At 63.9% G+C, this 27,226-nt stretch overlaps 3 protein-coding genes across 7 annotated transcripts in view; 1 reads left to right on the forward strand and 2 right to left on the reverse strand.

Annotated features, from left to right (window-relative positions):
- The window catches only part of CCDC57 (coiled-coil domain containing 57), a 99,913-nt gene extending 97,250 nt beyond the window's left edge, over window positions 1-2,663 (reverse strand). The window contains exon 1 of the mRNA XM_032429573.1: window positions 2,592-2,663. The gene's annotated coding sequence lies outside the window, so the exon portion shown is untranslated. The remainder of the gene's footprint in view (window positions 1-2,591) is intronic.
- A 10,777-nt stretch (window positions 2,664-13,440) lies between these two features.
- On the forward strand, window positions 13,441-23,376 carry SLC16A3 (solute carrier family 16 member 3). Of its 5 annotated transcripts, none has more exons than XM_032429429.1 (6): window positions 13,441-13,516; window positions 18,866-19,016; window positions 19,990-20,237; window positions 20,660-20,803; window positions 21,135-21,893; window positions 22,541-23,376. In XM_032429429.1, the coding sequence occupies exons 3-6, from the start codon at window positions 20,015-20,017 to the stop codon at window positions 22,795-22,797; spliced, it is 1,383 nt and encodes a 460-aa protein (XP_032285320.1). In that variant the 5' UTR covers window positions 13,441-13,516; window positions 18,866-19,016; window positions 19,990-20,014; the 3' UTR covers window positions 22,798-23,376. The 5 variants fall into 5 exon arrangements, with proteins under 5 accessions (XP_032285320.1, XP_032285323.1, XP_032285319.1 ...); XM_032429428.1 differs by lacking the exon at window positions 13,441-13,516 and adding an exon at window positions 15,273-16,278; XM_032429432.1 differs by lacking the exon at window positions 18,866-19,016 and having other exon boundaries at window positions 13,465-13,516.
- A 386-nt stretch (window positions 23,377-23,762) lies between these two features.
- CSNK1D (casein kinase 1 delta) overlaps window positions 23,763-27,226 on the reverse strand; it is a 33,127-nt gene continuing 29,663 nt past the window's right edge. Inside the window, exon 9 of the mRNA XM_032429434.1 lies at window positions 23,763-23,869. Coding sequence (XP_032285325.1) covers window positions 23,780-23,869 — 90 coding nt within the window. The 3' untranslated portion in view covers window positions 23,763-23,779. The remainder of the gene's footprint in view (window positions 23,870-27,226) is intronic.

Below are 27,226 nucleotides of genomic sequence, written 5' to 3' on the forward strand. Positions count from 1 at the left end.
GAGAGAGGCGAGAGAGAGAGAGAGAGTGCACAAGCAGGGGGAGCAGCAGAGGGAGAGGCAGGCTCCCCATTGAGCAGGGAGCCCGATGGGGGACTCGATCCCAGGACCCAGGGATCATGACCTGAGCCGAAGGCAGATGCTTAACTAACTGAGCCACCCACGTGCCCCTGTTTATTTACTTATTTAAGTAATCTCTACACCCAAGGTGGGGGCTTGAACTCATGACCCTGAAATCAAGACCTGTAGTCTTCCAACTGAGCCAGCCAGGTGCCCCACGAGCTGCTGACCTTTAGAACAACACGGTTCACATACCAAAACTTAAAATCAATAAGGACTCATAACGAAAGATGAATAGAAATAAGTGAACCTAACTTTATTACAAATGATTAACATAAATGAAAAAACCCACATAAATGCACTAAAATAACCTTGTAAAAAATATTTTGACTATATATTCTTTTTTTTTTAAGATTTTATTTATTTATTTGAGAGAGAGAATGAGAGAGAGCACATGAGAGGGGGGAGGTCAGAGGGAGAAGCAGACTCCCTGCCGAGCAGGGAGCCCGATGCGGGACTCGATCCCGGGACTCCAGGATCATGACCTGAGCCGAAGGCAGTCGCTTAACCAACTGAGCCACCCAGGCGCCCCATTGACTATATATTCTAAGGATAAAAACAACTGCATGCAAATATTACATTCTGGCTAATAGGTTTTTCACAGAAATATGGATTGGCAATTCTGAAATTACTCCATGTGTAGTCTAGGATTGTACATGTAAGTAAATACATTGACAACAGGAACCAGATTTAAAGAGGAAAAGGAATGTAGAACGAACCCTGGGGTAACTGATCGGAGGCATCAATTTAAACTCACAGCTTTTAATATATACACAGATCTACACATACAGATACAGATAGGTCTGGTTTCCTAGCTCTGCCCACTGAGAAAGCCACAGAGCAAGGACACTGCAGGAGCAGTAAGCATACCTACAACCTGACGTTGATTTCTAAACACCCCCTTCGAAACGAAGAGGAACCAGAGCTCCTTAGAGAAGTGACGGATTCAGGCTAGGTCACGGAAAGCACAAGATGAGCCTGAACATGGGGTGGTGCTGAGAAATGTCAGGGGGCACGCTGAGAGGACACAGAAGCCAACCTGAAGGGGCTCCCAACACCCAAATCTGGAGAATTAGCAACAAAATACATTACAGCAATGGATTATAACCGATGGAATAAAAATAAAATAAAAACATCTATACCAACATGAATAAATAAGTAGAAAAATGGGGAGAAGGGAAGGTTTTTTGGGGTACTCAGTCAGCAGAGTGTGTAACTCTTGTTCTCTGGGTGCTGAGTTCGAGCCCTACTTAAAAAAATTGGGGGGGCAGGGACGCCTGGGTGGCTCGGTTGGTTGGGCGGCTGCCTTCGGCTCGGGTCGTGATCCTGGGGTCCCTGGATCGAGTCCCGCATCGGGCTCCCTGCTGGGCGGGGAGTCTGCTTCTCCCTCTGACCCTCCCCCCTCTCATGTGTGCGCTCTCTCTCTCTCTCTCATTCTCTCTCTCTCAAATAAATAAATAAATAAAATCTTAAAAAAAAAAATTGGGCAGAAGGTTCTTACGGTAGAATTCCAACTAATATGTAGAAAGAATGGAAATAGAAAAATCTTTATTTGGTAAATACGATCAATAATTGTTTCAGAAAATACTTGTGATAGAAAGTGCGGTTACACAGCTTCAAAGTATCTCCCCACGAGGTGTTCATTATTTACCAAAGGAAAAATTTTATAAGAGAGACATACCTAAACCACTTAACCAAGCGTCACCAGGCATGGGACAAATTGGCATCACGTGCCTCCCGAGAAGAGCACCACTTCACTGTTGAGGTTTCCTTATAAAAAATGCGTAACTTGGAGGGGCGCCTGGCTGGCTCAGTCCAGGTGCGGGTTCCAGCCCCACATTAGAGATTACTTTAAAATAAAATTTTTTAAAAAATGCATAACTTGAAATTAATCATGAGGAAACATCAGACAAACCCAAATTAAGGGGCATTCTACAAAACAGCTAATTCCTAAAAGTCCAGATGAAAGAAGAGTGGGGGACCACGCAGGCCCTACAGCGGACCTGCAGGGAACTGGGGCGCGGGCATGAACCCCGGTTTTGTCCTAGCGCTCAATTCCTCAGTTTGCTAAATGACCCGTGGCAGCAGAACACGTCAACGCAGCCCGGCACCCCGAAGGGGCAGGGAAATCTTTGCACTGCTTTTCCAACTTCTGGGCAAGTCTCAGGTAACTGAAACACAACAAACCCCTGGACCGGACCGCGCGCTTTGAACCGGTCCTCACTGCCGGCGGGACTGGCCACCTGCGGGGCCACCGGCACGAAGAGGGTGTGCGCGGGGTGCCCGCACCTGGGGGAGGGGGAGAAGGCGGGGGGACACCCGACCCGTCCGGCCCCGGCCCGGAGCACGGCGCCGCCAGCCCGGGGCTGCCCGGACCCCCAAGGAAACACACGAACCCGTTTCCGGAGGCCCGAGAAGCGGCCGTGAGGGCACCCCCCGCCCCACGCGAGCCTCCCGCGCCGCCCGCGGCTCACCGCGCACGCCCGCCGGGAGCAGCCTCCGGTCCCGCCGCGTTGCCATAGTGACCCGAGTCCGGCAGCCGCGGTCCGGGCGCGCTCGGTGCAGCGCTGTGGTGCCACCGGCCGGAAACGCGAGCCCCCGCGCACGGTTCCGGACTCCTCTCACCCGCCTCACGCGCAGGCGCCAAGAGGGGGAGGGAGGGTCCCCCGCGCCCACCCGACGCCGGGAGAGGGTCCGCGGAGTGCGGAGGGAGGGCGGGGATCGTGGCGGGCTGGAGCGGAGGAGGCCGAGGCTCCCACTTGGGCCCAGGGGCGCCAGGACGCCGGTCCCCGAGCGCACCCAGCACGCAGCCGCGAAGCTGTTGGCTGCCCCGACGGGCCGGGGCTGGGGGCTGCGCAGGCGGGGGCCGGACGCTACTTAGCAGGGGGAGGGGTCGGGGCTGCTCGAGGAGGGCGTGGGAGGGGGCCTGGGCATGCACGTGGGGGGGGCCCGGAGCTGCCCCGGGCGGGGGTCCTTGGGGGCGCCCGGAGCTGCCCGCGGACGGCTAGACCCCCGCGCCCCCGGCATCACGCATGGGCCGTGAAAGACGCAGCCTTGAGGACGGCACGCGGCGGGGGGACCCCACTAGAGCAGAGAAGCGGGGGCAGTCCGGCCGGGTGGGGCTGGCCTTTTGGGCGCTGTTGCACGGTGTGTTTTGTGTGAGAATTCATCAGTCTGTGTGTACTCCTAACCTGTGCGCTTTTGTTTTTCTGTTCCATTGTAAGTTCAAAACAAAACGAAATCACCTTTGTAGGCAGCCTGCCTCGCTCACCGAGGCCACGGCAGACTTTTCTGCCAAGGCCCCTGCAGCTTGCTTTAGGGACAGCTCTCGCCAGCCTCTGAGGGTCCACAGGCCTGAAGAGGACCCGATGGGCCCAGTAAGCCGAGGTGAAACGCATGCTCAGCGCACCTGGCCCGAGGCTGGGTGGGGCTCCAAGCCCAGGGGACACAGTCACCTGTCCGCCCTCCGTCCCACCCCTCCTGTCTGTCTGTGTTTTCTCCACCCGGATGGCTTGCTGGCTGCCCCAGGCCGATCCCCAAGCGAGTCCTGCCAGTGATGGACAGACGTCCCAATCCAGCTAATGGTTAGAAAGGCTCTGCTCAGGAGGCAGCTCCTGGAGGGGGGTCCAGGAGTTATTAAATATCAAGCAGGTCAATAATTCAAGCCTCATGAAAAATGGGAGATTTCACATCTTGCACGGAAACCAAGTGAAAATAGCTGTGCTGGCCTGGAGGAGCTGTAGTGGGTCCCCATAACCTTGAACCTGCATTCTGCAGGTCCTGGGCCCCCTTGCCTCCAGACCTGGGTAACCTGCTGTCAGAGAGCCAGGGTTCAAATCCTAGTCCACTCCTGTCTTATATCTTTCCAGAACTCCGTTTGCTTCTCCACACAATGGGAGAACATGCTCCCTTCCCTGTTGCTTGGAGGGTCAGAAAGGGCCCCTGAAGGGGCCCCAGGTGTGTCTGGGTAAACAAAGGTGCCTACAGGACCTGCCTGTTTGAAGGAGAACAAATCCTAACAATGAGCTCCGTTCCTCGCCATCCTAGGCCCCCAACCCTGACTCTACAGTAACCCCAACACTAAGCCCAACCCCACCCCTGAACCTATGATAACCCCAAGGCACAGCACGGCCTTACTTCTCATGGGAAGGGCCAGCTCCTACCGCCCTTTGGGGAGACACACACCTTCCATGCCCCTTCAGGATCCCAACAACCCCAGAACTTCTGACCCTCTCACCAGAATCCCAGTAAGGTTTCTGGGGTACCAGGCCCAGAGAGGTGCCGTACTCACCTCCCCTTGCATGTCACACAGCCAACAAGATGGTGGGAGCCAGAGTGGGCCCTACTGGGAGCCTCCTCACGTGGCCAACCCCCACGGCCCCTCCGAGGTCTGCCAGTCAGCTTCCCAGGGCTCCTTATCCACACCCCATGCCCAGTAGCCAAGTACATGTCTGTGGGCAGATGAAGGGACATCCTGGCCACCAGAGTCAGGCCTGCAGAGCCCTTCCAAAGTCTCTGCCCCCATCTGGCCAGTGCCCCTCTCAGCAGTGCCCACACCCGCCTCAGGCCCCCACTGCCTCATCCCTCACTGATCTAACCAGCATTTAGTGACCACCTAGCCAGAGCCCGCCCTCCCCCGTCCTCCAGGGGCTCCAGCCTCCTGGGCCCACCAAAGATGGCACTGACACACGGCGACCCCCGCTGGGGCCAGCATCCACACTCAGTGACCCAAGTAGCCTGGCCCCCTCCACAGCCTCCCTGCCTGCATCTCTGATCACTGACTGCTCCCCACCTCTCTCCCCCTGGTCTCCCCACCCATCAGGCCAGACCCCACATTCTCCCAGTCTTCCTGGGAGACCAGACTCACACCCTCCCCTCCCCCACTCAGAATGCCCTCCGCTCACCCTATGGTTGTAGGGCTTGTGAGCTTCGTCCAGCCTGCCACAATCCCTGTTGCTGACCACTGACCGGGTGTCCTGGAGCTGTGGGGACAAATGACCACAAACTGGGGTGCTTAAGATAACAGTTTTGGAGGCTACAAGTCCAAACTCAAGGTGGCTGCAGGGCTTTGCTCCTGCTGAAGGCCCTGGCTAGAACCCTTCCTGCCTCTTCCAGCTTCTAGCGTGGACCCGCACTCCTCCGTGTCCCTCGGTCTGGGGCCACGTCGCTCCCGTGTCTGCCTCCGTCGGCACCTGGCCTTCTCCCTGTGTCTCCACGTGCTGTGCTTTTTATAAGGACGCCAGTCATGTTGGATTAGGACCCTGCTCCCGAGTGAGCTCATGAACTGGTTACATCCACAAAGACCCTATTTCCAAGTAAGGTCGCATCCCGAAGAGCTGGCGGTTAGGACCGGAACCTGTCTCTTCGGGGCCACCGTCAGCCCGCTACAGACTGTTCCCCTGGGCTGCGCTGGCCAGCAGCCCCCCAGGGCCAGGTCCCCCAGGCACCTTGTGGTCACCTCGTCACAGAAGTGGAAACAGAGCCGTGGAGGTTGAGGGACCCTGCCCAGCCCAATGGCAACTAGCACAGCCAAGACTGGACCGCGCTGCTCCCAGGGCAGCTGGAGCTCAGTAATTGTTCTGGGGTAGTAACAACACTGGAGGAGGCCTGGAGGGCCAGTGAGAGGGCCGTGCCTCCTGGCGCATCATAGGGGATGGCCACCCTTCGGGTGGTTCCGGATCTCTCCCCACTTTACAGATGAGGAGACTGAGGCCAGAGGGGCTGTCCTGCTTCTGTTGTACGCCCAGTGCCAAAGCCCAGAGCGGATCTCAACACTGGGTGGCGGGCTGACTCTGCTGTCAGGTGGCATAAGCCAGGAAGGGCCGAGGCTCAGAGGGCTGGGTTTGGGCTGTGGCTCCAGGATCCTGTAATACAGCTTGACTTGGTGGCCAGAGTGGCCCCTGGGTGGGCAGCCTGGCCTGGATGCTACGCTTCCTCCCAGGACAGTACCCCAGGGAGATGGAGGGAGCACCAGGGGGCTGCCCAAGGAGGTCCCGTCCTGACGGCCCGGGACTCCAGCTCCTTCCTCCAACATTGGCCCCAGAGCTGACCTCGCTGTGGGATGCCCCTTGTAGGCCTCCCATGGGGTCCCCCACACACACAGCAATCGGGGGTGGGGCTGATGTGGGCACAAAGCTGCATGGCGTTGAGCAAGCCACTTCCCTCCGGGATTAGGAAATACCCTGCCCTGTACCCCCCACCCGTGTTGGGTCCACAGCAACTTCCCCATTTGCGTGTAGGCCCTGGGGGCAGGGAACGCTGGGCTGCCACCCACTGCAGGAGCCTCTTGGAAGGATGCCTCCGGAAGGGGTGGGTGACCCCCTGGTGGGATCCTGGGGAAAAGGGTACCTAGACGGGGGACTGGTGGGAGATGTCCTTCAATCCCCAGTGTGTGCCAGGCCCTGGACAGCCAGCTATGTGGTCCCTGCCTCCAAGAACCTGAACCGGGCAGCAGGCTGGGGGGACTCCCGGGGGCAGGGCAGTGCTCCTGGAGGGACAAAGGGACCAGAGGTCAAAGCCCAGAGGCACATACAGAGCTGTCGGACGTCCCCCCAGGGCTGGTGTGAGAGGGGCACGCTGCCCAACAGGAGGGCACCAAGAGGGGTGTGCCCCGCCAGGCCCGGCCCCAGGGCTGTCTTGACCAGGGAGTGGGCGTCCACCTTCCTTTGTAGCCTATGAGGTGGTGCCCAGAGGCTGGGGGACCCCGTGGGACTGGCAGGTTCACACCGTGGATCCCGGAGACTATGAGGTTCACCTCTCTGGGCTTGGAGGTGAGGGAAGCCAAGGGGCTCTCGTGGCCCACACACAGCTAGGACAGGACCCGGCCCCCGCACGCCCAGTGGAAACCCACCTGAGGGCTGGCGTCCCTGCGTGAGGCACAGGACTGGGCTCAGCTGTCGGAGTCCCCCGACCGCATCCCACCTCCCCTCCCCAGCCCCCCAGGTGGTTCTGCCGAGCTCTCAGTGCTGAGTCACCAGGGAGGGGGGACTGCGGTCGGAGCAGGAAGGTGGGGCAAGGCCTTCCCCTCCCCGTGGGCTGGAGGAACGCTCACTCTTGGCACGCAGCCCAGCCCCACTGGCTCAGCCCCCAGCCAAGGCCTGGCTGCCACCCTCCTGCCCGCCACTCTGGCCTGCAGAAGGCTGAGACGCCCATCTTTCACCTGGTATCACCCTTCACGGTATCTCCATGTGCCAGGCAGGGCCCAGGTCTCTACCTCTGTCCCCTGGGCCTGGAATGCCCCACACTGAGAGGAGGGGGACTTGAGGGGGCTGTAATGGAGGGGGCAGCCCACGTAAGCCGAGCTTGATCCTTGGAGAGCAAAATCAAGGAAGAAGGTGGGCCCGCCCCTGTGCCACACCTCAGCAGGGACGCAGAGCCCAGCTGAGTACAAGGTCAGGTGCAGAGTGTGTGGGCGGAGCTCCATCAGCTGGGCCACCAGGCAGCCCACCGGAGCAGATTGGACCTGAGCGATGGCCAAGGAAGAGAGGCAGAGGCCCAGCCAGGGCGCTGGACCACAGGGGTGGTTTGGGAGGTTCCCTCTGGCACTGCGTGGGCAGAGAGGAGACTAGACCAGGGAGGGACAGGGCTGGTGGCTCCCCTGGCGTGTGGGGGCTCCATCTCCCAAGCATCCCTCCCTCACCTACATTCACGGAGCACCTGCTCTGTTCCAGGCACCGTTCCAGGCACCAGGGTAGGCAGAGGCTCTCCCAGCTTTGGGGGGCCATGGCCCCGGGCAACAGGAGCCCAGGATTTGCCTGGGTCTGTATGTTGGAGCAAAGGAGAGGAAACCAGAGGGTAGCCTGACGTGCGGAAGGCTTCAGAGGGGTTGAGCAGGGTCACAGAGGGAGTTCTGCTGGGGCCAAGAGGTGTGGGGTCCTGGGAAGCCTGAGCTCCAGTGTGTCTCGGGGTCGCCAGCACAAGGATGGTCTTGAGAGCCCTGAGAGTGGATGAGGTCACACCCCAGATGGCACGGACAGAGGAGGAGAGGGGTCAGGAGGCCTGGGAGAGCCCTCGGAGCTGCAGGGGGAGAGCCAGGCAGAGGACCCCTGCAGGCTGGGGCCGGAGAAGTGGCCACTGCATTTGGGGGTTAGGTCTGGGGGCCTGACAGGAGTAGCATGAATTTGCCAGGAGCCCCCTGGGCAAGGTACCCTAACAAAGTGAGGTTCTGTGCAGTGTCAGGCTCAGCCACTTTCTGAGCTGTCTCTGGCCGGGGACGGGTGCCGCGCCTTACCTGAAGGGCAGGTACGGTTGTAGGCATGGGTGGCCACCCTCAGGCCACTGCCAGCCGAGGTCCTGGGGCCCCCAGTTTCTGCTGGGACTCCCAGTCTCCCGGGCAGCTGAGGATGCGCAGGGCCGGCCGGGCCACAGGAGGGGCCCCCACCCCCAGCCCTTCACGCGTGGTGTCTGAGGTCCCTGCCTGGATGTCCCACTGCTCCTTCGCAACAGCTCCGTCAGCCAGGGAGCGGGGCAAACAGTGGCAGGCGAGGGAGAAGAGCACCGGTCACGCTCCACAGCCACTGCTTCTGAGCCTGGGGGACCGGGAGGAAGGGCAGGACCTCAGGCAGCAGAGGCGTTGTCTACTGGTGCTGGGACCACGGCAACCACAGGGACCACGGGGACCAAGGCAGGTGGGACCTGGAGGGCCCAGGTCCAGGAGGACCCTGTGGGGAGGAGGGAGGCCAGAGGCTCCCACCAGTGGGAAGCAAGTAACAATCCCAATCCTAGTAATCCTAATTCATACCCCTCCCAAACCTGCCCCAGTCCCACCCCCAGGGCCCCACAGCTTGGGAAGGACAGAGTAGCAGAGCCCCTGTGGCCATCCATGGGGTGGAGGGCAGGAGTAGTGGAGCAAGGGGGAGGAAAAGCATACGAGGGGCAAGACCAGGGCCTGAGGGGCGGCAGGTGGGGGCAGGGAGAGCCCAAACGCTTGGGGCTGCTCCCTGTCCAGCCTCCAGGCCAAAAGGCTGAGCTGGGGGGCGGGGGCGGGGGCAGGAGGGAGGGCGTGACCTTTGTCGTCCAAGAGCCGTCGGGCGGGCTTCACCGCCCCCACTTCCCACACCGGAGAGGGGTCCGGAGAGGTCTCAGGGTTGAGTCCAGCCAGGCTGCACTTGGCTTTGCTTTCTGCCGCTTCCTTTCCCAACTGTTTCAGGCTCTCGGGCACATCTGCCCAGCTATCCCACTGAGCTCGGGTTGTGAATGTGCTGGGCCGTGCCAACCCCCACCCCAGACACCCCCAGCCCCAGACACCTCCACCTACAGACACTCCCAATCCATAGACAGCCCCACCCACGGACACCCCCAACCCGCAGAGATTCCTACCCACAGACACCCCCATCCATAGAAACCCCCAACCTTCCCCAGGTACCCCAACCCCCCAGACACCCCAAACCCCAGATACCTCCAATGTCCCTCCGGACACCCGCAACTCCCCAGAAACCCCCACCCTCCCCCAGATACGCCCAGTCCAGATGTCCCCAGCCCCACCCCCCAACAGACACCACCCAGCCACCATGCCCAACACCTGCCCTGGGTGGGGACTGCAGGTGAGTCATGCCAGGCTGGGCTGGGGTCTGGCCTCTGCAGCCTATTTCTGCCTCTGTTCACAGCTCGGGCCGGCCAAGCGGCTAATGTGTTTATTTTTCTGGGAGCCTGAACAGATCCCAGGTAAAGGCCCTGGGGAGAGGGAGGGGGTGGGAGGAAAGTGGTTAGAAACCTCTGGCCTAGGTGCCCCTGGGGGGCTCAGATGGTTAAGTGTCTGCCTTCGGCTCAGGTCATGATCTCAGGGTCCTGGGATCGAGTCCCACATGGGGCTCCCTGCTCAGCGGAGAGCCTGCTTCTCCCTCTCCCTCTGTCTGCCGCTCTGCCTACTTGTGTTCTCTCTGTTAAATAAATAAAAATCTTTAAAAAAAAAAAAAAGAAAAAAGAAACCCCTGGCCTTGGGCCAGCTGCCCTGGCTGGGTGAGGGTCCTCTGCCGCTACTGGCTTCATCTGCTAAGGTGGCCTCTCCACCCTGGAGTGGGTGAAGGTGTGGCAGGGAGTGAGCACCAGCTCCCTAAGGAGGGCAGGGGCCGTGGTCTGGCCTTCTTCACCTGCCCTGGCCGGTCCTGGCCCTGGTCCTGTCCATCCGGTTGGTGGCATGGCCTGGAGTCCAGTGGTGAGGTCCCAGGACTCGAGAATGGGGGATCTGCATGGCTCCATCAGCAACCTGGAGCCCTAGGTCTGGCCCCAGGTAGGAGCAGGAAGCCCGTCCTCCACCCTCCTCCCTGTGGCCACTGCCCTCAAAGTCTCTCCAGGTGTCCAGGGTCATTTCTGGAGAGAGAAGCAGAGCCTGGCAGAGCCTGGCACCTCTGTCTGGATGCACAGGGAAGATGGAGAAGGGACGAGCCGCAGACGAGGGGCTGAGCAGACAGCCCTCCTCCGAGTCCATCTCCAGACACAGTAGCTCTTGAGAAAGGCAGAGTGTATCCCCCGGGGGCTGCAGCTGGCTGGGCGGGGTGCTGGGGACAGCGCTGGAGGCCCCTCGGAGCACCCTGCGGGGCCTGACAGGATCCGAAGCTGTGACTTGCAACCATTCAAGGAATTGGGAGTCCAGGAGACAGAGAGGAGGGGTGTGGCTGACCGTGTGGGAAGGCAGGGCCAGGGCCAGGTCAGGTCATCGGGGAGTGCCCCTCACCCAGGACAGGGCCATCCTGTGAAGCCACTCCCTCGCCAGGATGGCTACACCTCCCTAGGTCCTCCGCTCCCTTCCGTTCAGAAAAGGGCAGCCTGGGCTGTGGGGCTGGCCCAGGGCCGCTGTCGGGGAACGGGCATCGGGGCTGGGTCTGGGGTGGGTGCCCTGGGCCTTCTCTGCCCCTCCTGGAGAATTGCAGCCGCCCCTATCTGCAATGCCCAGGGCACCATTTGAGCGGAATGAAGGGTCTAGGGGAAGCTCAGGGTAGGGGGCTCAGCCCAAACCTGAAGGTGCCGCGTGGGGCTGTGTGCAGGATGGAGCCTGGCCACCCGAGCCCCTCCCAGTGCTGGGCACCTCTGTTAAGGGACCGGCAGACTCCTCAGAGGTGAGGCCAAGGGTTTCCGGTCTCAGAGGCTCCTGGCCCTCCCCTGCAGGGCTGGTCCGGATGAAGCCCTGGGGAGTCTTCCTCTGGTTGTCAGCCACTTGGCTTCCCACGAAGAACCATCTGCCCACACACCAGCAGTCATCACTCTGCCAGCCCCCATTCTGGTCTTCCACCCCACCCCCAGTCACAGCCCCCTGCCCTGGAATGCTCTACTGGGGCAGGGGAGGAGGCTGCAAAGCGGGTGTCGGACCAGCCTGCCCTCTGCCTCAGCTCTGGGTGGACAGGCAGGCTGGCCCCAGGACACACACCCACAAGAGACCATGCCTGAGGGGCTCTGAGTCTGGGGGACTGTCCTCTCCCTCCTCAGGGCTCCTGTAGAACCAGGTGTCCCTGGCTGACCGCCCCCAGCTCTCCTAGCTGGATCTGCGAGGCCCCTTCCCTCCTAGGGCCGCAAGGGCTGAATCCCAGGCACTCCCTCCAATCACTGGGGGAGGTGTGGGGTCCTCCCAGGTCTTGGAGCTCAGAGAAGACCGAGCTGTAGGCTTAGGTAGACTGGGCGAGAGCAGGAAGACCCCAGCCATCCCCGCCTGCCTTTCCTTGTTGGCCACTCTGTGCTCTTCGGTCTTGGGGTGGGGGCAGGGGTTGGGGGTCAGGGGCTGAGGGCTGTACAGCTCCTACCCAAGAGGGATCTTCAGTCTTCAGGGTGGGGTGCAATAGCCCCCAAGTTCCGTGAAGATGGGAGGCATCTGGGTGGTGGTAAGAGGGATAAGAGGTGCCTGAGCTGGGCAGGGTGTGTGTCTAAATAACCCGAGGCAGGGGAGGACGGTGCTCCACTCTCCAGAGGCTGGAAGTACCACCACAGGTGGGGGGATTCCTTTCTGCAGCTGCACCCTGCCCCAAGCACCCTGAGGCCTCACCACCCCCTCTGATGCCCTCCCACACTAGGGTACCCCCACCTCCAGCCTGTGGGTTGAACATCGGCTGGTGTAGGCAAATGGGGGGGTACTCTTGAGGCTGGGCTGGATTGTGAGACCCTGTGGACATCTGCTTCCCCCCCCCCCCCGCCAAGTGCCCCTACAGATACCCAGGATCCAGGCCTTCATCCGGAAGCCCTAGGACCGACCCTGTGCCAGCGCTGGAGACTTGGGCTCTGTTCACCTTTTTCTTACGGGGCGATTTCTTTAGCATTTTGGGGTGAGGGTGGTCAGGCCCCAAGCAGGGGTAGGGGCAGACCCAGCCCAGCCTCTGTGAGTGCCAGGGCTCTTTTCACAGGGGACACGTCGGGTGTGGTCTCTCAGCATCCCAAAGAGAAAGCAGAAGGCCCTGGTGGACTTGGCATCTCAGGAGGGGCAGTCGGATGGTGGACTCAGCCAGGAGGCCAATACTGTCACTCTGCCCACTCCCCTTTACCCTGGAGGGGTACCCCTTTACCCTCCACTGATGCTCTCTGCCCTCCCACCCCACGAGCACAGAGTGGCCAATGTCTCAGCCTCCTGCAGTCCCAGGAGACTTGGAGCGTCATCTCAAAGTCGGCTGGGTGGAAAGTGTTCCTGCGGTCCCGGCTGGGCGGCTGCCACCAACGGCCACATTCCCTGGCACATCCTCAAACTTGAGCCAGCTCTTTCCATGAGACACATGAGAAAATGGGGCTTGAAGCACCTTACTTGGGGCCAGCTGGGATCCGCCCTCCCCCGTGGGCGAGCGTCGGGGTGTGGGGATGGGGAGCGCCCCGGGACTGGCGGCCCACCCCACCGCGGCCGGGTTCTGGGCGCCTGAGGGGAGCGGCACCGCCTTTATCTGGCCTCGCAGGGCGCGGAGCCACATGGGGAAACGGAAGTTCAGAGAGGTTGACTGGCGTGTCCACGATCCCTCCGGCAGCGCGGGGGGCCCGGCCCACTCCCCAGCCTGGGAGGAAGCCGAGGCTTGGCTGGGGCGGAGATTCCAGGGGGGCCTGGGGAGGGACGCCTGAGGGCCCCAGAGCTGAGCGGGGAGGTGGGAGCCCCACAGGGTCGGGGTGCAGCCCCGGGGCGGGGGCGAGACCTGGGGGCCGGCCCGGGCGCGCGGGGGGCGCGGGAGAGGCGGGGCGAGAAGGCGCACCTCCCTCCCCGGCCCGGGTCCGCGCGGTGGGGGTGACGGTGGGCGTTGGGGTCCCTCCGCCCCGCGAGAGCTCGGGCGCCGTCGGGAGCTCCGGGCGCCCCCCCGCGCGGCGCGGGGTCCGGGCGGGGCGGGCAGGGGCGGTGCCAGGCGGCGGTGACGCGCGGGGGACGTGCGGCGCGAGCGGCCGGAGCTCCGAGTCCCCCCGGCAGCCAGGCGGACAGAGGCGCGCGGCGGCCGAGCGGCGGCAGGTAGGCGCGGCGCGGATGCTCGGCGGGGCGGGCCCGGGACCCTCGGCGGAGCCCGCGCTCCCGCCCCCAGCCCCTTCCCCATCCCGGCCTCGGGCGCCCCATCCCCGCGGCGGCCACCACCGAGGGGTTCCGGGGAGCCAGCCGCGCCCCCGCCGCGCCCTCGGACCCGGCCCCGTGCGCCCCTGCGCCTTCAGGGGCTGGGCCCCGGCCAGGAGGCGGATGCGCGGGGCAGCCGAGCGGGGTCGCGGCTGTGAAGAGCTCTGTGCTGGGCGGCGGGCGGTATTTGATGGGGCTGCTGCCTGGCCGGGCTCCTTCCTCCCGAGGGCGCGGGGTGCACGTGCGCTCCCGGCGTGGCGCTGGTGGTGTCTTGGCCCGCGGGCCTCTGTCTCCCTCACCTCCTCCCGCTTCTCGCCGCGCCCAAACACTCGCCGTCCCACACCCGCCCTCGGGCGACGGCTCCCAGCCCAGGCCCGGGGCAGAGAGGTAGGGGGCTCCCTCTGAATCAGGCTGGACGCCCTGGTTCGTCTCAACCCCTCCTCCCCCCGCCAGGCCCCTGGCCCATGGGAAACCAGGCGGGGCCTCAGTTTACTTACGTGGAAAGTGGGTTGACCATATACCTTCCTGGATGCTGGATGAGGCCGGTGGCCGGCAGGCTGTGAGCGGAAGGGAAGCAGTCAGGTCATGGCCACTGGGGGTGCCTGGCATCTAGGTGAGGGACAGAGGGGTAGCCCAGAGGCACTGAGCTGTACGTCCAGAAGTGCACACTGGGCGTGAGGGGCAGAGGCATCACTCTGTGGGTGGGCAGTGTGATTGGGCAGCGGCCCCTCTGGCGGGAGGCTTGCCCCGGAAGGGCTCTGAGGGCACGGGTGGCAGTGCTCAGGCAGGTGTGGAGCCTCCTGCCCGGGGGCGTGTGGTGTGCGCTGAGCCCGGGCTGGGCCATGGGAGGCCTGGTCCCAGGGCAGGCTCTGTAGCGACTTGCTGTGACCTTGGGCAGGGCCTGGTACTCGGGAGACAACCTGGCTCTGCCGGACTCCAGCTAGAACCTCAGTGTGGAGGGGCAGCAGCAGAGGGGGCTTCGTGCTCCCCAGGACAGTAGCCAGGGAGTGTGTGTAAACGGGGGCCTGTGCGGTCCCCTGGGCCAGGCCCTACTTGCTCCAGGGAGGGTCCCGGCAGTGACCTGGCCAGCGTAAAGGAGAAGGGCCAGTGCCACTCCGAGGTTGGGAGTCCAGTAGGGTGAGGACTGCCTCACAGAGCAACCAGCCCATCGGAGGCACCGCCGGCGGGCCAGGAGCGGAGAGGCTTGGGACTCCGCACAGTGCCGCCGGGCAGGTACACACCTTCCGGCCCCATCCGTGAAATGGGCGGTGCGGGGAAGCCTTCCCGCAGACGCGAGTTCTCAGTCAACGTTCCCAGCCCGAGCTGCGCCCACATGGCCGGGCCCCTGCGGAGGGAAAATGAGGTCGGTCCCGCCCTGGGGGGCCGCGGGAGGGGCCACAGGATCTCCTTCGGCGGACGCGGGCGTCCACTAGCGCCCAGGGCCGTTCCGGAGCTCCCTGACCCCAGCGCCCTGCGCGCCGGGCCTATACGGTAACAGACGGGGCGAGCGCCTACTCCAGGCAATACGGTGGCGGCTCCTCCCTTGGCGCGGTCACGTCGCCCACGTCCCTCGGCCAAGCCGGGCGCGCTGGGCCGGGGCGGGCGGAGCTTGCTCCCTTCCCACATCCCTCCCGGTCTCTACCGCGCCAGCCCACCAGGCCCACCGGGGTGGTGGTGGGAGGGGCCCTTCCTGGCCTTGGCCTTAGCGAGTCGAGGGGTGGGACGAGGTGGCCATGTGACGGGCAGGGTCCAGGGCTGGAGGGGGTTGCCCGGGGCCTGCTCCAGCCCCTCCTGCTCCCTGGCCCCTTTGGGCCTTCCAGAGGAGGGTGCCCTGACCGGCAAGCCCGCAGCTGCCCACAGGGCCGCCCACAGGGCCCGTGGCCCCCTCCTCGTCACCTGGGGCTGCCCCAGTGCAGCGTCCAGTCTGACGCATGAAGCCAGCATTTTTGCTCCACTGGCCTCTGCAAGAAGATGTGAGCCCACCCGAGAGCCCTGAGGGCACTAGACATGCCCTGGGGGGCTTCGTGGTCAGTGGAAGTGGGGCGGAGGGCCCAGGCTGGGCTTGACAGGCCTGGATCATGCCTGGGGCAGTGCCCAAGGCCCACCTCCTTCCAGCCCCAGCTCTGCACCCGGCGGGGGGCGGCATCTGGGGTCCTGCACAGGCCCTGGGAAGGGGACAAGCCCGCTGACCACTGGTGCTTTCTGAGCCCTGGGCAGGCAAAGACATCCGATAGGCTGGTACCTGTTTGCGCAACAGGGGCAGTGGGGAAAGGAAGCAAGGGGGCCTGGGGGGCCCTTCCTCCCCCAGAAGGCGTGGCACCCCTATGTCCATCCACCACCCCTTATGCTCCAGGGACCTTGGGGCTCAAACAAAGCCAGGTGCTAGCCACAATGGGGCTGTTTCTTTGGTGCCCAGGCATGTCTCCCAGGCCTCCTGGTGCAGGAAGAGTCCAGGAAGGAATGCAATTGCCCCTTCATGCCCCGCCCGCCTGGAGCTGGTCTCCAAGGACTGGAAGTCTGCTTAGATAACTGGCCAGTCTCCTCAGAAGGGGAACCTACAGAGCACCTGGGATAGGCCACAGGCTCTAGAGTCGGAGGTCACCACACTGAACCTAGGGGACATGGCCTGCCCTGGAACCTGACAGGCCAGAGACCCGGGATCCAAGGTGGGTGCGAGGACCTCTGGCACAGAGGTCTAATGGGGAGCATGCCAGAGTGCACTGGGGACGGCAGTGGGTCTACAGCCTGGAGTGAAGCCACGGGAGGGGTTCTGGAAATGGGTGAAGCCAAGAAGATGTGGGGCTGGCCAAGGCCAGGGCTGTGAGGGGTCAGGTTGTTTGTGTGAGTTCCGCACTAGCCCTCCGGGTGGAGATGCAGCGGGTCGGGCAGGGCATTTCAAAACCCGGTTGAGTAGAGTAGGCAGAGAAAGGGGACACTGGGGAGGGGGTGATGCTGGAGAACAGGCCTGGCAGGCCAGGCTGGCTCACGGTCTGGGGTCTGGAGTGCTGACCCCAGCTGGGGTTCAGCCAGCCAGTGGACCGCTGAGGGAGAAGCTAGCAGAAGCCCTTGATTGGGAGAGCACGAGGGCCCCCCCGATGTGTGGTCCGCTGCAGGGGGCGTTCCCAGGGATCCCCCTGCACATGCCTCCTTGGGCCCGCCTCTGCTCAGCTCCAGCTGTCCGGGGCGGTGGGACCTTTTTGGGAAGTGGTGGGGGGGCAGCTCCCGGAGCCTCACCTGACCCACAAGCGGGCACACACACACCCCACCAGGGAGATCGGCTTTCTGAGGCCCCGAGGGCGGGTTATTTCTGGGCTGGGGACGTGGTTCGCATGCTTCCCCGAGAGGGTGAATGTCATCACAAGGCCAGCTGGCTGGTGCGTACCCACAGACGTGCTGCCACCACCTCCCCCTGCACTGCAGTGAGGGCCCCCAACACCCCCAGAGGGGGCCACGCCTCCCATCTTGGCTCTAGAGGGCCGGTGGCAGGGCTGTCCTGAGAACATCTGCCAGTCTGGGCCTCTGCCGGCCTTCCTCCCCCAGGGCGAGCTGGGCTGACAAGGCCATTCTGCTCTTGGAAATCCCAGCCCCGTTTCTACCTCCCCCCGCCCCCCCCCTTTGCAAAGCCCTCCTGGGCGAAACCCTTTTGCTCCAAACCTAGAGGCCCCACCCATTCCCCTCCCTTGCTGAGAAACCTCACTGAGGACGGGCTGGTGTGGGCAACGGGGAGGGTTTTAGCCTGGCTGGCACCCCAGGCTGGGGGTTAGCTGCGAGGAAGGTGTCTGAAGAGCCTCTGGGGCCTCTAGGGTGGGTGGGAGCGAGGCCGTGGCACCTACTTCTCTACCCCTCACCCTCCTGGGTGCTGGCCTGGAGGACGCCCCGGGTCGCACAGGTGGCCAGCATCTGTCTCCTAAGACCAGGGCAGCCTCTGGGCGGGGGGGTCCAGCCCTGGCGAGCAGCAGATGAGCAGAGAACGGGGCATCAGAGGCTGGGGGCTCCCATTCCTCTGGCGCCGGCTGTGGCTGGTGCAGCCAAGGACGTCTCAGCGGGGGCCCCGGGTTCTTCCGTGACCCTGGGGTTACAGAGCTGAGCTGCTAATTTTTGGTTTCAGACACACTTCCTGCTTTGGCTACTTTATTTTTTAAAAAATCAATAAACGTCTGTAAACCCACAACCCAAGACAACTAGCCCCTCGGGGCCCCCACGGCCACCTTTGAAGCTTGACGCTAACGAGGGTAAGGGATACCTCTGCTTGGTGTCCACACCCCGTGTGTTGGCTGTGGGATGGCGCTCGCCCCCCTGTCCCGTCCCAGCCTCGGGCACATGGCTGCAGTCTGATGCAGGGATCTGGAGGACAGAACCTGGGGGTGAGGCTAGACTATCCAGGCAGAGTCCAGTCCCGGGTTCCAGGGATGCCTTAGATGCAGAAATGGGCCACCTGGGGGGGCTGTGGGCATGTCTGCAGGAGGACCAGGGGCTTGCTTGGTCTGGGTGCCCCCGTGAACCTCTCAGCTGTGCCCCCCGGGGGCTGCGCAGCCCTTGGCCTCAGTAACACCCTGCATCTTGCTCTCCGGTCCGCGAGCCTTCTGAGCACTCGGGAGAGCCGGTGGGAAGTGGGGGGGCGGTGCCAAAGGGCATGGGGTCTGGGAGCCCAGGGAGAGGAGAGCTTGTCTCCTGGGTTTCCCAGACGCGGTGCCCGTGGCCGTGAAGCCTGGCCCGGCCGGGGGTGGGGGCCGGGGCCGCTCTCTGCTCCAGTGGGCCGTGTCGGCCTGGCGGCCAGCTGGCTCCTGGGAACCCGTCACCTAACGGAGGTTCTCTTCGACAGCAGCTGCTGCCTGGAATCACCCAGACACCCCGCACACAGACCCCCTCCCCGGCAACAGAGTCGGGTGCGCAGCACCTGTGGCTGCGATGCTGGGGGCAGGGGCAGGGTGGAGGCTGGGGGGGTTACTCTCCGCACTCCTCCCCCCCCCCCCCCCCGTGACCCTGCACTCCCGGGGCCGGGCGCTGAGGCCCTTGTCCTCACTCCAAAGTCCTGCCCCAGGTTCTGTCTAAGCCTCGCACACAGAAAATGGGCCGCCCAGGGGGCTTGGCAAGGTCAAGGATGATGTCGGAAAGGGGACGGGGGGTGGAGCCAGCTGGCTGGCACTGGGGCCGTGCAGTCTCCTGGTTGGGACGTTCCTGGACATCCGGGTAGGTGGAGCGTTTACACCACAGAACTGGCAAATGCTCCCCATCGGGACTTCTTTCCCCCAGAGCTGGTCTTTCGCACACCGCCAGTGGGGAGCGGCCAGGCTGCGGCGGGCAGTGGAGCGGGCTGGACCCAACAAGCCCAGGCCCCGGGGGCTGCCCTCCCTTCCCCACGCCTGCGCTGAGGCGGCACTCTTCTGGAAACAGCCTCTGTCCGGTGAGCTGGGGGGACCAGCCACCAGGCTCATCTCTGGGATCAGGTGGAGGCGAGGAATGAAGAGGGGAGGCTGGGGTCTCCAGCTGGACGTCTGGTCCCAGCGTTCCAAGTTATGGTGCCTCAACGGGGCTAAACTGTGGCTTGGGCAGGAAGTGGGCCCGGGGCTGCTGGGGGGTTCCCGGCCGACAGTGAGCACAGGCAGCACCCTCCTCGCCTTAGCAGCCTGGTCTGCGCCAGCGGGCTGCGTGGAAGCCGCACCCCTGCCCACCTATCCCTTCGTTCAGCCCTGCTGCCTGCCTGGGGTCTCCCCTTCCTTGATCTGCAAAGGCCCCCCCGCCCCCCACCCGCCCAGCTCTCCTGGAAGAGCTGCAGCCTGTGGATAACTGGGAGGGAGGAGTCCCTCCTTCGCTGGAGGGCACGGGGGCGTCCTCTGCGGTAAGGACTGTCCGCCCCCCGACTCCGGCCTGCCCGCCCCGCTCCCTCAGGCTCTCACTCAGGGGGCAGCGCGACAGAGGACAGAATCAGGAGCCCCGCTCCCCTGGGGGTGGGAGAGCACGGCTGGCCACAGCTAGATTGGGCCCCCAGGGACACCACCCCAGGTGGGGCCCCAGGCCCCCTGTCACAGGACCTGCCCACGGTGGACGGAAAGTGCAGCCTGTTCCCCCACACGGGGTCAGGCGGGAGGACGGGCTGGGCTGGGCGATGGCCCTGCTGGGGTCTGTCCTCCTCGGGAGGTAACCTGAGACCGTGCTGAGCCCAAAAAAGCCACTGCCCTTTAGAGCCAGCTGGGTGGGAGCAGGCCAGGCCTGAGCGGGGGCGGGAGGAAAGGCTGCAGCTGCCGGTCAGCCCAGACGCTCCTGCCCTGCGCCCCAGGCAGGTGAGGGCCAGAGGCGGGGCTGTCTGGTAGCCCGGGCGGCAGGGCCCTGCCGTGGCCGAGGCCAGACAACTGAGTCAGCTTGCCTGCCTTCCTCAGGGACGCACAACCCGCCCTCCTGGCCATGGGTGGTGCCGTGGTTGACGAGGGCCCCACGGGCGTCAAGGCCCCTGATGGCGGCTGGGGCTGGGCCGTTCTCTTCGGCTGCTTCGTCATCACGGGATTCTCCTACGCCTTCCCCAAGGCGGTCAGCGTCTTCTTCAAGGAGCTCATGCGTGAGTTTGGGATCGGCTACAGCGACACAGCCTGGATCTCCTCCATCCTGCTGGCCATGTTGTACGGGACAGGTACGGGGCTGTCACGCCCGGTGGTCACTTCTGGAGTTCACCTAGGGCAGCTCCGGTTAAGAGCTTCACACGCCAGCAAAAAGGCCTGGAGTGGGGGACCGGCAGGAGCATCCGGTGTCTGCAGCCCGGGTTCCGGGTGCCTGCAGGGGAGCTCTGGAGGGGCTCCTGACCAAAAGCCGTGGCTCCCCACAGGGCCAAACCGGGCACAGGCTGAGTCCGTGCAGGACATTTCGCTGTAAACCGTGCTTTGCTCAGGAAGGCGTCTGAGTGTGACTCTCGCACCCTGGGCTCCTGGTGTGTCTGCTGAGCAGGGGTGGGGGGCGTCAGGGGAGGGCGGGGCCAGCCCTGGCCCAGCCGCCAGGCCAGGTCTCTCCGTGAGCATGGAGAGACTGGGCCCAACCCTGTGCCCCCGCCCCCCACAGGCCCACTCTGCAGCGTGTGCGTGAACCGCTTTGGCTGCCGGCCCGTCATGCTCGCGGGTGGCCTCCTGGCGTCCCTGGGCATGGTGGCTGCGTCCTTCTGCAGAAGCATCATCCAGCTCTACCTCACCACTGGGGTCATTACTGGTGAGTGGGGCCCGGCCGGGGGCGGGGCAGGCCGTGGCACACTGGCCCCTCCGTGGCCGGGTGCAGTGGCTCAGGTGGCTGGACACTGGGGCACTGTACCCAGAGCAGGGCCTCTCAGGAGCGGGCAGCTGCCCTGGCATCAGTCTGTCCCCTGCTCCCCACTGGTCTCTCCTCGCATGTCAGTTGGGGACAGGGGCTTTGGACACACATTGGGTCCCCTCACATGGACACCTGCAGACCCTCACCTAGAACTTCAGGGTGGACAACGGGGGACAGGGACGAGGGGCCGGGCAGGCTGGCATGATGCCTCACCCGCCTGCCCCTCCCGCAGGCTTGGGTTTGGCGCTCAACTTCCAGCCGTCACTCATCATGCTCAACCGCTACTTCAACAAGAGGCGCCCCATGGCCAACGGGCTGGCAGCCGCAGGCAGCCCTGTCTTCCTGTGCGCCCTGTCCCCACTGGGGCAGCTGCTGCAGGACCACTACGGCTGGCGGGGCGGCTTCCTCATCCTGGGGGGCCTCCTGCTCAACTGCTGCGTGTGCGCCGCGCTCATGAGGCCCCTGGAGGCGCCCAGGCTGGGTTCGGGGACTGCGCCCCAGCGGCCATCCCGGCGGCTGCTGGACCTGAGTGTCTTCAGGGACCGTGGCTTTGTCATCTACGCCGTGGCCGCCTCCATCATGGTGCTGGGGCTCTTTGTGCCCCCCGTGTTTGTGGTGAGCTACGCCAAGGACCTGGGTGTGCCCGACACCCAGGCTGCCTTCCTGCTCACCGTGCTGGGCTTCGTCGACATCTTTGCCCGGCCCACCGCCGGCTTCATCACAGGCCTTAAGAAGGTGCGGCCCTACTCTGTCTACCTCTTCAGCTTCTCCATGTTCTTCAATGGCTTCACTGACCTCACGGGGTCCACGGCCAGCGACTATGGAGGCCTGGTGGTCTTCTGCATCTTCTTCGGCATCTCTTACGGCATGGTGGGGGCCTTGCAGTTCGAGGTGCTCATGGCTATTGTGGGCACCCAGAAGTTCTCCAGTGCCATTGGCCTCGTGCTGCTGCTGGAGGCCATCGCCGTGCTCATTGGGCCCCCATCGGGAGGTGAGTGGTGGGACGCAGCAGGGAGCAAGCCTTCTTGGGGGTGGGGGACCCACCGCGGGAGGGCTCTTAGCTGCAGGGACCCCTGCCCAGGTGACCAGCAGGTGTCAGGAGTGAACACCGGCCACACGCACCTCCTGGGCCAAAGGCTGGCATGGGCGTGAATCCTGAGGGCGCTACCATCCCCGCACGTGGGCCAGCTCAGAGCCGCGCTGGGTGTCAGCTTCGGTTATGCTGGGCCTTTGCTCTTCTCTGTGAAGGCTGAGAAAATCCTGGGGTGTGGGCTAGGCGGGCAGCCTGGCCCAGGTCTCTCCAGCTGTCTCTGTAGGCCCCCCCCACGGGACCCCGCGAGCGCCCGGGCTGTGCCTCGTGGTCCTGGGGCCCTCCTGGGGCCTAGGCAGTTCCGTGGGGGCCGTGGGTGAAGAGGCCTCCCGTGACAAGCTGTGTGGTCAGGTTACCTCCGGGCGCCTGCCTCCTGCACCTGCTCGGCTCCAACCCTCCTCCAAGCCTCCCGGTCTGTGCTGCCTGGGGGGGCGGGAAGGCTGGGACAGGGTGCCCCCGGGCTGTCCCCAACAGCACAGTGGCGCACAAGCAGCCAGTGACCGTGCGGGAGACCTTCAGCCCGGGCTGACGCTGTAAACCTTTTGCAGGCAAGCTCCTGGATGCGACGCATGTCTACCAGTACGTGTTTGTCCTGGCAGGGGCCGAGGTGCTGGCCTCCTCCCTCGTGCTGGTGCTGGGCAACTTCTTCTGCATTAGGAAGAGGCCCGAGGCGGCCGTGGAGGAAGAGGAGCGCCACAAGCCCCCCGCGGACGTGAGGGTGGACTCTCGGGAGGTGGAGCACTTCCTGAAAGCAGAGCCCGAGAAAAACGGGGAGGTCGTTCACACCCCAGAAACAAGCGTCTGAGCCCAGGAGGCCAGCGGGGGTGATGGAACCGGACAGAGACTTCAACGCTCATGTTTATTTCACAAACAGGACTAGCTTGGCCGTCCGTGTTTCTCCGGGGAGGTGGTGGGCTGGGAACCGTGTCATTCCAAACTGGTGAAGCCGAGCCGCGAGGTTACGAGCCGTCTGCACCAGGGAACCAGCCTGCTGACCCCGGAGCAGCCCGGTGCCCACCGCTGAGCTCAGGGACCTAGAAACCCACGCTTCAGAGACAATACGGCGGGCATCAGGGGGCGAGGCTGGGGAGAGCCGGCTGAGCGGCACCGTCTCGGGAGGGGGCCTCCCCGCGTGGCTGGCTGCGCCCCATCCTGCCCTGTCTCCACCACGGCGCCCCAGCCCGCCCCTCGCGGGGTGCCTGGGGAACCAAACTCCCTTCACCTCTGAAGGTCTGAAATAAACCTGCGTGTGGGAGGAGCCACCTTGGAAGGAATGTCTTCAAGGAGCTAGGGTGTTTTTCTGCGTGGGATAGGGGTCTGTTCACTCCAACTTCCTTTTCTCAACAATCTGGTTTTTACAGAGTGGCTCTGGCCCTTGTCAGCCGGGTCAGCTTTCTAAGCTGCTGGTTCTAAACCCTGCCCTGCTGGAGCCCAGACGGCTCAGCGTCCACACAGGGCCCCGGTGGCTGGCAGGGAAGGGGGCCATGCTGCAGGGCTGTGGCCGCTCGGGAGCCCCTACAAGGCATGTGCACTTAAGCTGAGACATACGTGTGATTCTAGTTCACTGCGTGCGTGTTTAAAGAAAATGATCTTCCTGCCTTCCATTTATTCTCCCCTTGGTTGGCGGATCGTGGCCCTACGCGGTCAGTGCCCAGGGTGGGCATCTGCTCCCGTCCTCCTTGTCCAGCCCTGCTTGGCCTCGCCCCGAGTACCTCACACCCACCTGCCCTCGTGGCCAGTGGTGGCCTGTGTGGCTGGGAGCCCGGTCAGAGGCCGCTGGGGCCGCCTCAGTAGGTGGTGCGTCGTGGGCGCTGGGGACGGCAGCGGGCACCCTGGCGGGCCGCGTGCAGCCGGAGAGATGCCACGTCCCTGCTCCTCTGCAATGAAAAGCAAGTGAAAGCTCACATCTTGTCCCTCCCAGAGATGTCACCCCCGAGGGGGCTTGCTGCTCTCCCGCCTCCACCTGCCCTCAAGCTGTGCGGAGGAACCAGGCCCCCGCCCAGCGCTGGCCCGTAGCCCCGGGCGCCCCCGACGCCCCTCCTGGTCTGCCTGACCCTCTGCTGGGGGCCTGGGCTGTGGTGCTGGCAGCTGCGGGGTCGAGGCATAGCCCTTGCAGGGCCCTTCTCTGCCGTCTGAGCTCCACCTGGCTTCTGGCCCTCACACTGCACTGTCCCCGACCCTCGCCCTCCTAGCTTTCCTGCTGCCAGCCAGGAGCAACAGAAGTGCGCGTCCCCGCCGGTCTCCGAACCCGTCCCCAAAGGCCTGACCCAGCATGAGGACCAGTCCTGCTCTGGGGACACTTAGTATCAAGCCGTTCTGAGCCGGTCAGCATGTCAGCGTTGCTCCAATCGAGGCAGGATGCACAGCTGGCCCGGGGGCTGGGGTCCACGTGAGCACACACGCACGTGCTCCAGGGTGAGCAAGAGTTCTGCCACCCTCCCTTGGCCTTAGGAACACGGGTCCGTCTGTCCCTTAGCTGGCACCTCGGTGGACATGCTAGGTGGACCCAAGGCCCCCCGCCCACCACATTATCAACAACACCTCCGCCCCAGACTGGAGGCTGGGGTTCGAGGCCCAAGGGTGAGCAGGCGGTCTTGTCTGCCTAGGTTTGGTTCCAGATGTTTCCGGCTGGGCCTGACATAGGAGAAATGGAACCTGCTGTCCTCAGGAAGCTGTGGCTACTACGGGCTGAGGCCTCCTCCCTCACAGGAGTCCAGGAGAGCAGTCAGCGCTCGGGGGGCATGGATGGGGCAGTTCCTCACCCTCCAGATGCCCGTGCCCAAGGAGGCTCACGGCCTGCACCTTTGAAGCCCACCCTCCTGCCAAGTGATGCGGACGCCTGTGCCGAGGCCCCTCTAGCGGGCACGCACACATCACCCAGACCACCCCGAGCCGTTGGCCCTAGCCTGGTCGGACCTGGGGGCACCTGCTACACACACGTGGGCCCCAAACTAGGGGTGCCCAGGGGATCTGCCAGTGATGCTCCGGAAGGCCGCTGCCCAGGACCTGCAGCAGCCCACTAGTGGGGGTCGTGAAGGACTGTCCTGCCCTTCCCAGCATCCAAATCACAGCCTTGAGGACGCAGAGCCTGGCGGACACTCTCCTGGGACCTCAAACACACGCAGCAGCAGGGAGGGCGCTGCTTCCAGAGGGCCCGCCAGACGGAGCTAGGAGCAGGACAAAAAGCAGGGTGTGGGCGTTCCAGAAGGGGATCCAAACAGCCCTCTTGGGCGGGGGCGAGGCCTGGAGGGGCGGGAGCTGGAGGCGGACTGGACAGCACATACTCCTGAGCACAGAGCCCGCCATCTGGCCCTGGGGCTGGGCCCTGCGTCAGGAAGGTGGGGGGCAGCCAGCGCGTGTCTCCTAGCACCGAGGGACCAAGAGCGGGACAGGCGGGCTCTGGGCAGAAGGCAGTGCCGTGGTCCCCGTCCTGCCTGCAGCCCCCTCCCGGCAGAACAGGGGAGGGCAGCTTGGGGCTCGTGTCACTGGCGCTCTGGCTGGGTGCAAGGGTTGGCAGTTGGGGTGAGCAGCAAGGAGACTACATGTTGCCTTCCCAATGCGGGCAGCTAAGCGAGAAGGGCTGAAGGCCAAGGAAGAGCCCAGCCCTGTTCCAGAGCCTCAGACCCACTGGGCTCAGCCAGTGGCAGGAAGGGGAGGGCCTGAGCCCAAGGGCAGGGACTCAGGGCCCGCACCCTCCAGGACGCCCCCAGGCACCAAGGGCCGGCCCCACACCTTCTTGTTCAGGAGGGTCTGAGGCTCCTGGGGGCTTCAACAGCTCAAGTAGGAGGGGAAGCCAAGGCCACGAGTACAACAAAGGGATGAGCCCACCCGGGAGCCACGGAGCTAGAGTGGGGGGTGAGGACGGGCAGACGACAACGGAACCCCAGGCCCAGGGCATGTATGCTGGCCCCTCACGGGGACTGGGGCTGACCGTGCCTCGCAGGAACCACGCACGCCCCTCCGTGGCAGCCGGAGCACTGCTCGCTCCCCAGAGTACTCAAGGCAGGCATAGTACTTCCTCCCGGGCTGCGCCGAGGCCCACGGAGCTCAGGCGCCTGCCCCGCGAAGATGCTTAAGCCAGGGGAGAAGGGACTGGCGCTTGTGGACGGCCTGCACGGGCGTCAGCTCTGGGACCTCGGGAAGGGGCAGCCTGTCCCTGTGGCCTGCTGCCGACCAGCTTACACGCAGAGCACCGCTGGGCCACGGGAGGACACGAACGCCCCTTCTCAGATCACTTGTCACCTGGCTAACTACACGCACCGACACCTCTCTGACTACGAAATAAAGAGCAGTGGAGGGCGGGGAGGAAAGGTAAAAGTCATCACGGGTTTATTATTTACACGGTGGTTAAGCACATAAATGCAGTGATCACACAAATGTGCCGAGTCAGAGACTGGCCACCGATACACAGGATGATACAGACGTGGCAACTACATTTCCTGTAGTGGGAGGGCAGCAAGTGTGCACGCACGGACGGACAGACGGACGGCTGCACAGCTGAGGGCCCAGGGTCTGGGCCCACCTCTCAAACAAGCATCCAGCAATTTCAGGTCGAAGCCCAGACGCGGAGCGAGGGAAGGCTGCCCCAGCCGTCTCCGGCCCTCCGTCGGCGGCTGCAGCTGCTAACGCCTCGCCGGCAGGGGGGGGCCCACCTCTGGAGAGGATCCTGGTCACAACAAAAGCCCCCAACTCGCCCCGACCCGCCCAGGCTCGCACTGCGCTCCCAGAAACACAGCCCCACTTGGCCAGGTCCCTGCACCCCAAAACACAGAGTAGCCCGCTCAGGACTTCCCAAAGCAGCCAACAGCCACGCTCTGTGCCGTCAGCACGCACCAGTCAGGGTGTCCTGGGACCGGCGCTCCCGTGCTAGGGGCCCGAGGAGGCAGGAAGGGGAGAAACACAGACATGGACGCCTCTAGGCCCCTCACCTGCTGCGAGCGCCCCGGTCTCCAAACAGAGCACTCTGCAGCAGGGTGACAGGAGGAGAGGTGGACGTACCCACGGATACCAATTATTGCACCTTGTTTCCCACAACAGGGGGGCCGGGGGGGGGGCGACTCCCGGCTACTGGTTGCCACCCCGCCTGGTGCCGCTGCGTGCTACAGAACGAGGGAGCGTCCTGGAAAACCACCCGCGCGGCCCAGTGGCCCCGAGGGTCTTTCTTGCAAGACTCAGCCCCGCCCTGCTTCTTGACCCCTGTGGGGTTCGCTACGTCCCAACGAAGGTCGTGGAAG

Source organism: Phoca vitulina, unplaced genomic scaffold, assembly GCF_004348235.1.
Source record: "Phoca vitulina isolate PV1807 unplaced genomic scaffold, GSC_HSeal_1.0 scaffold41, whole genome shotgun sequence".
Taxonomy (NCBI): Eukaryota; Metazoa; Chordata; class Mammalia; order Carnivora; family Phocidae; genus Phoca; species Phoca vitulina.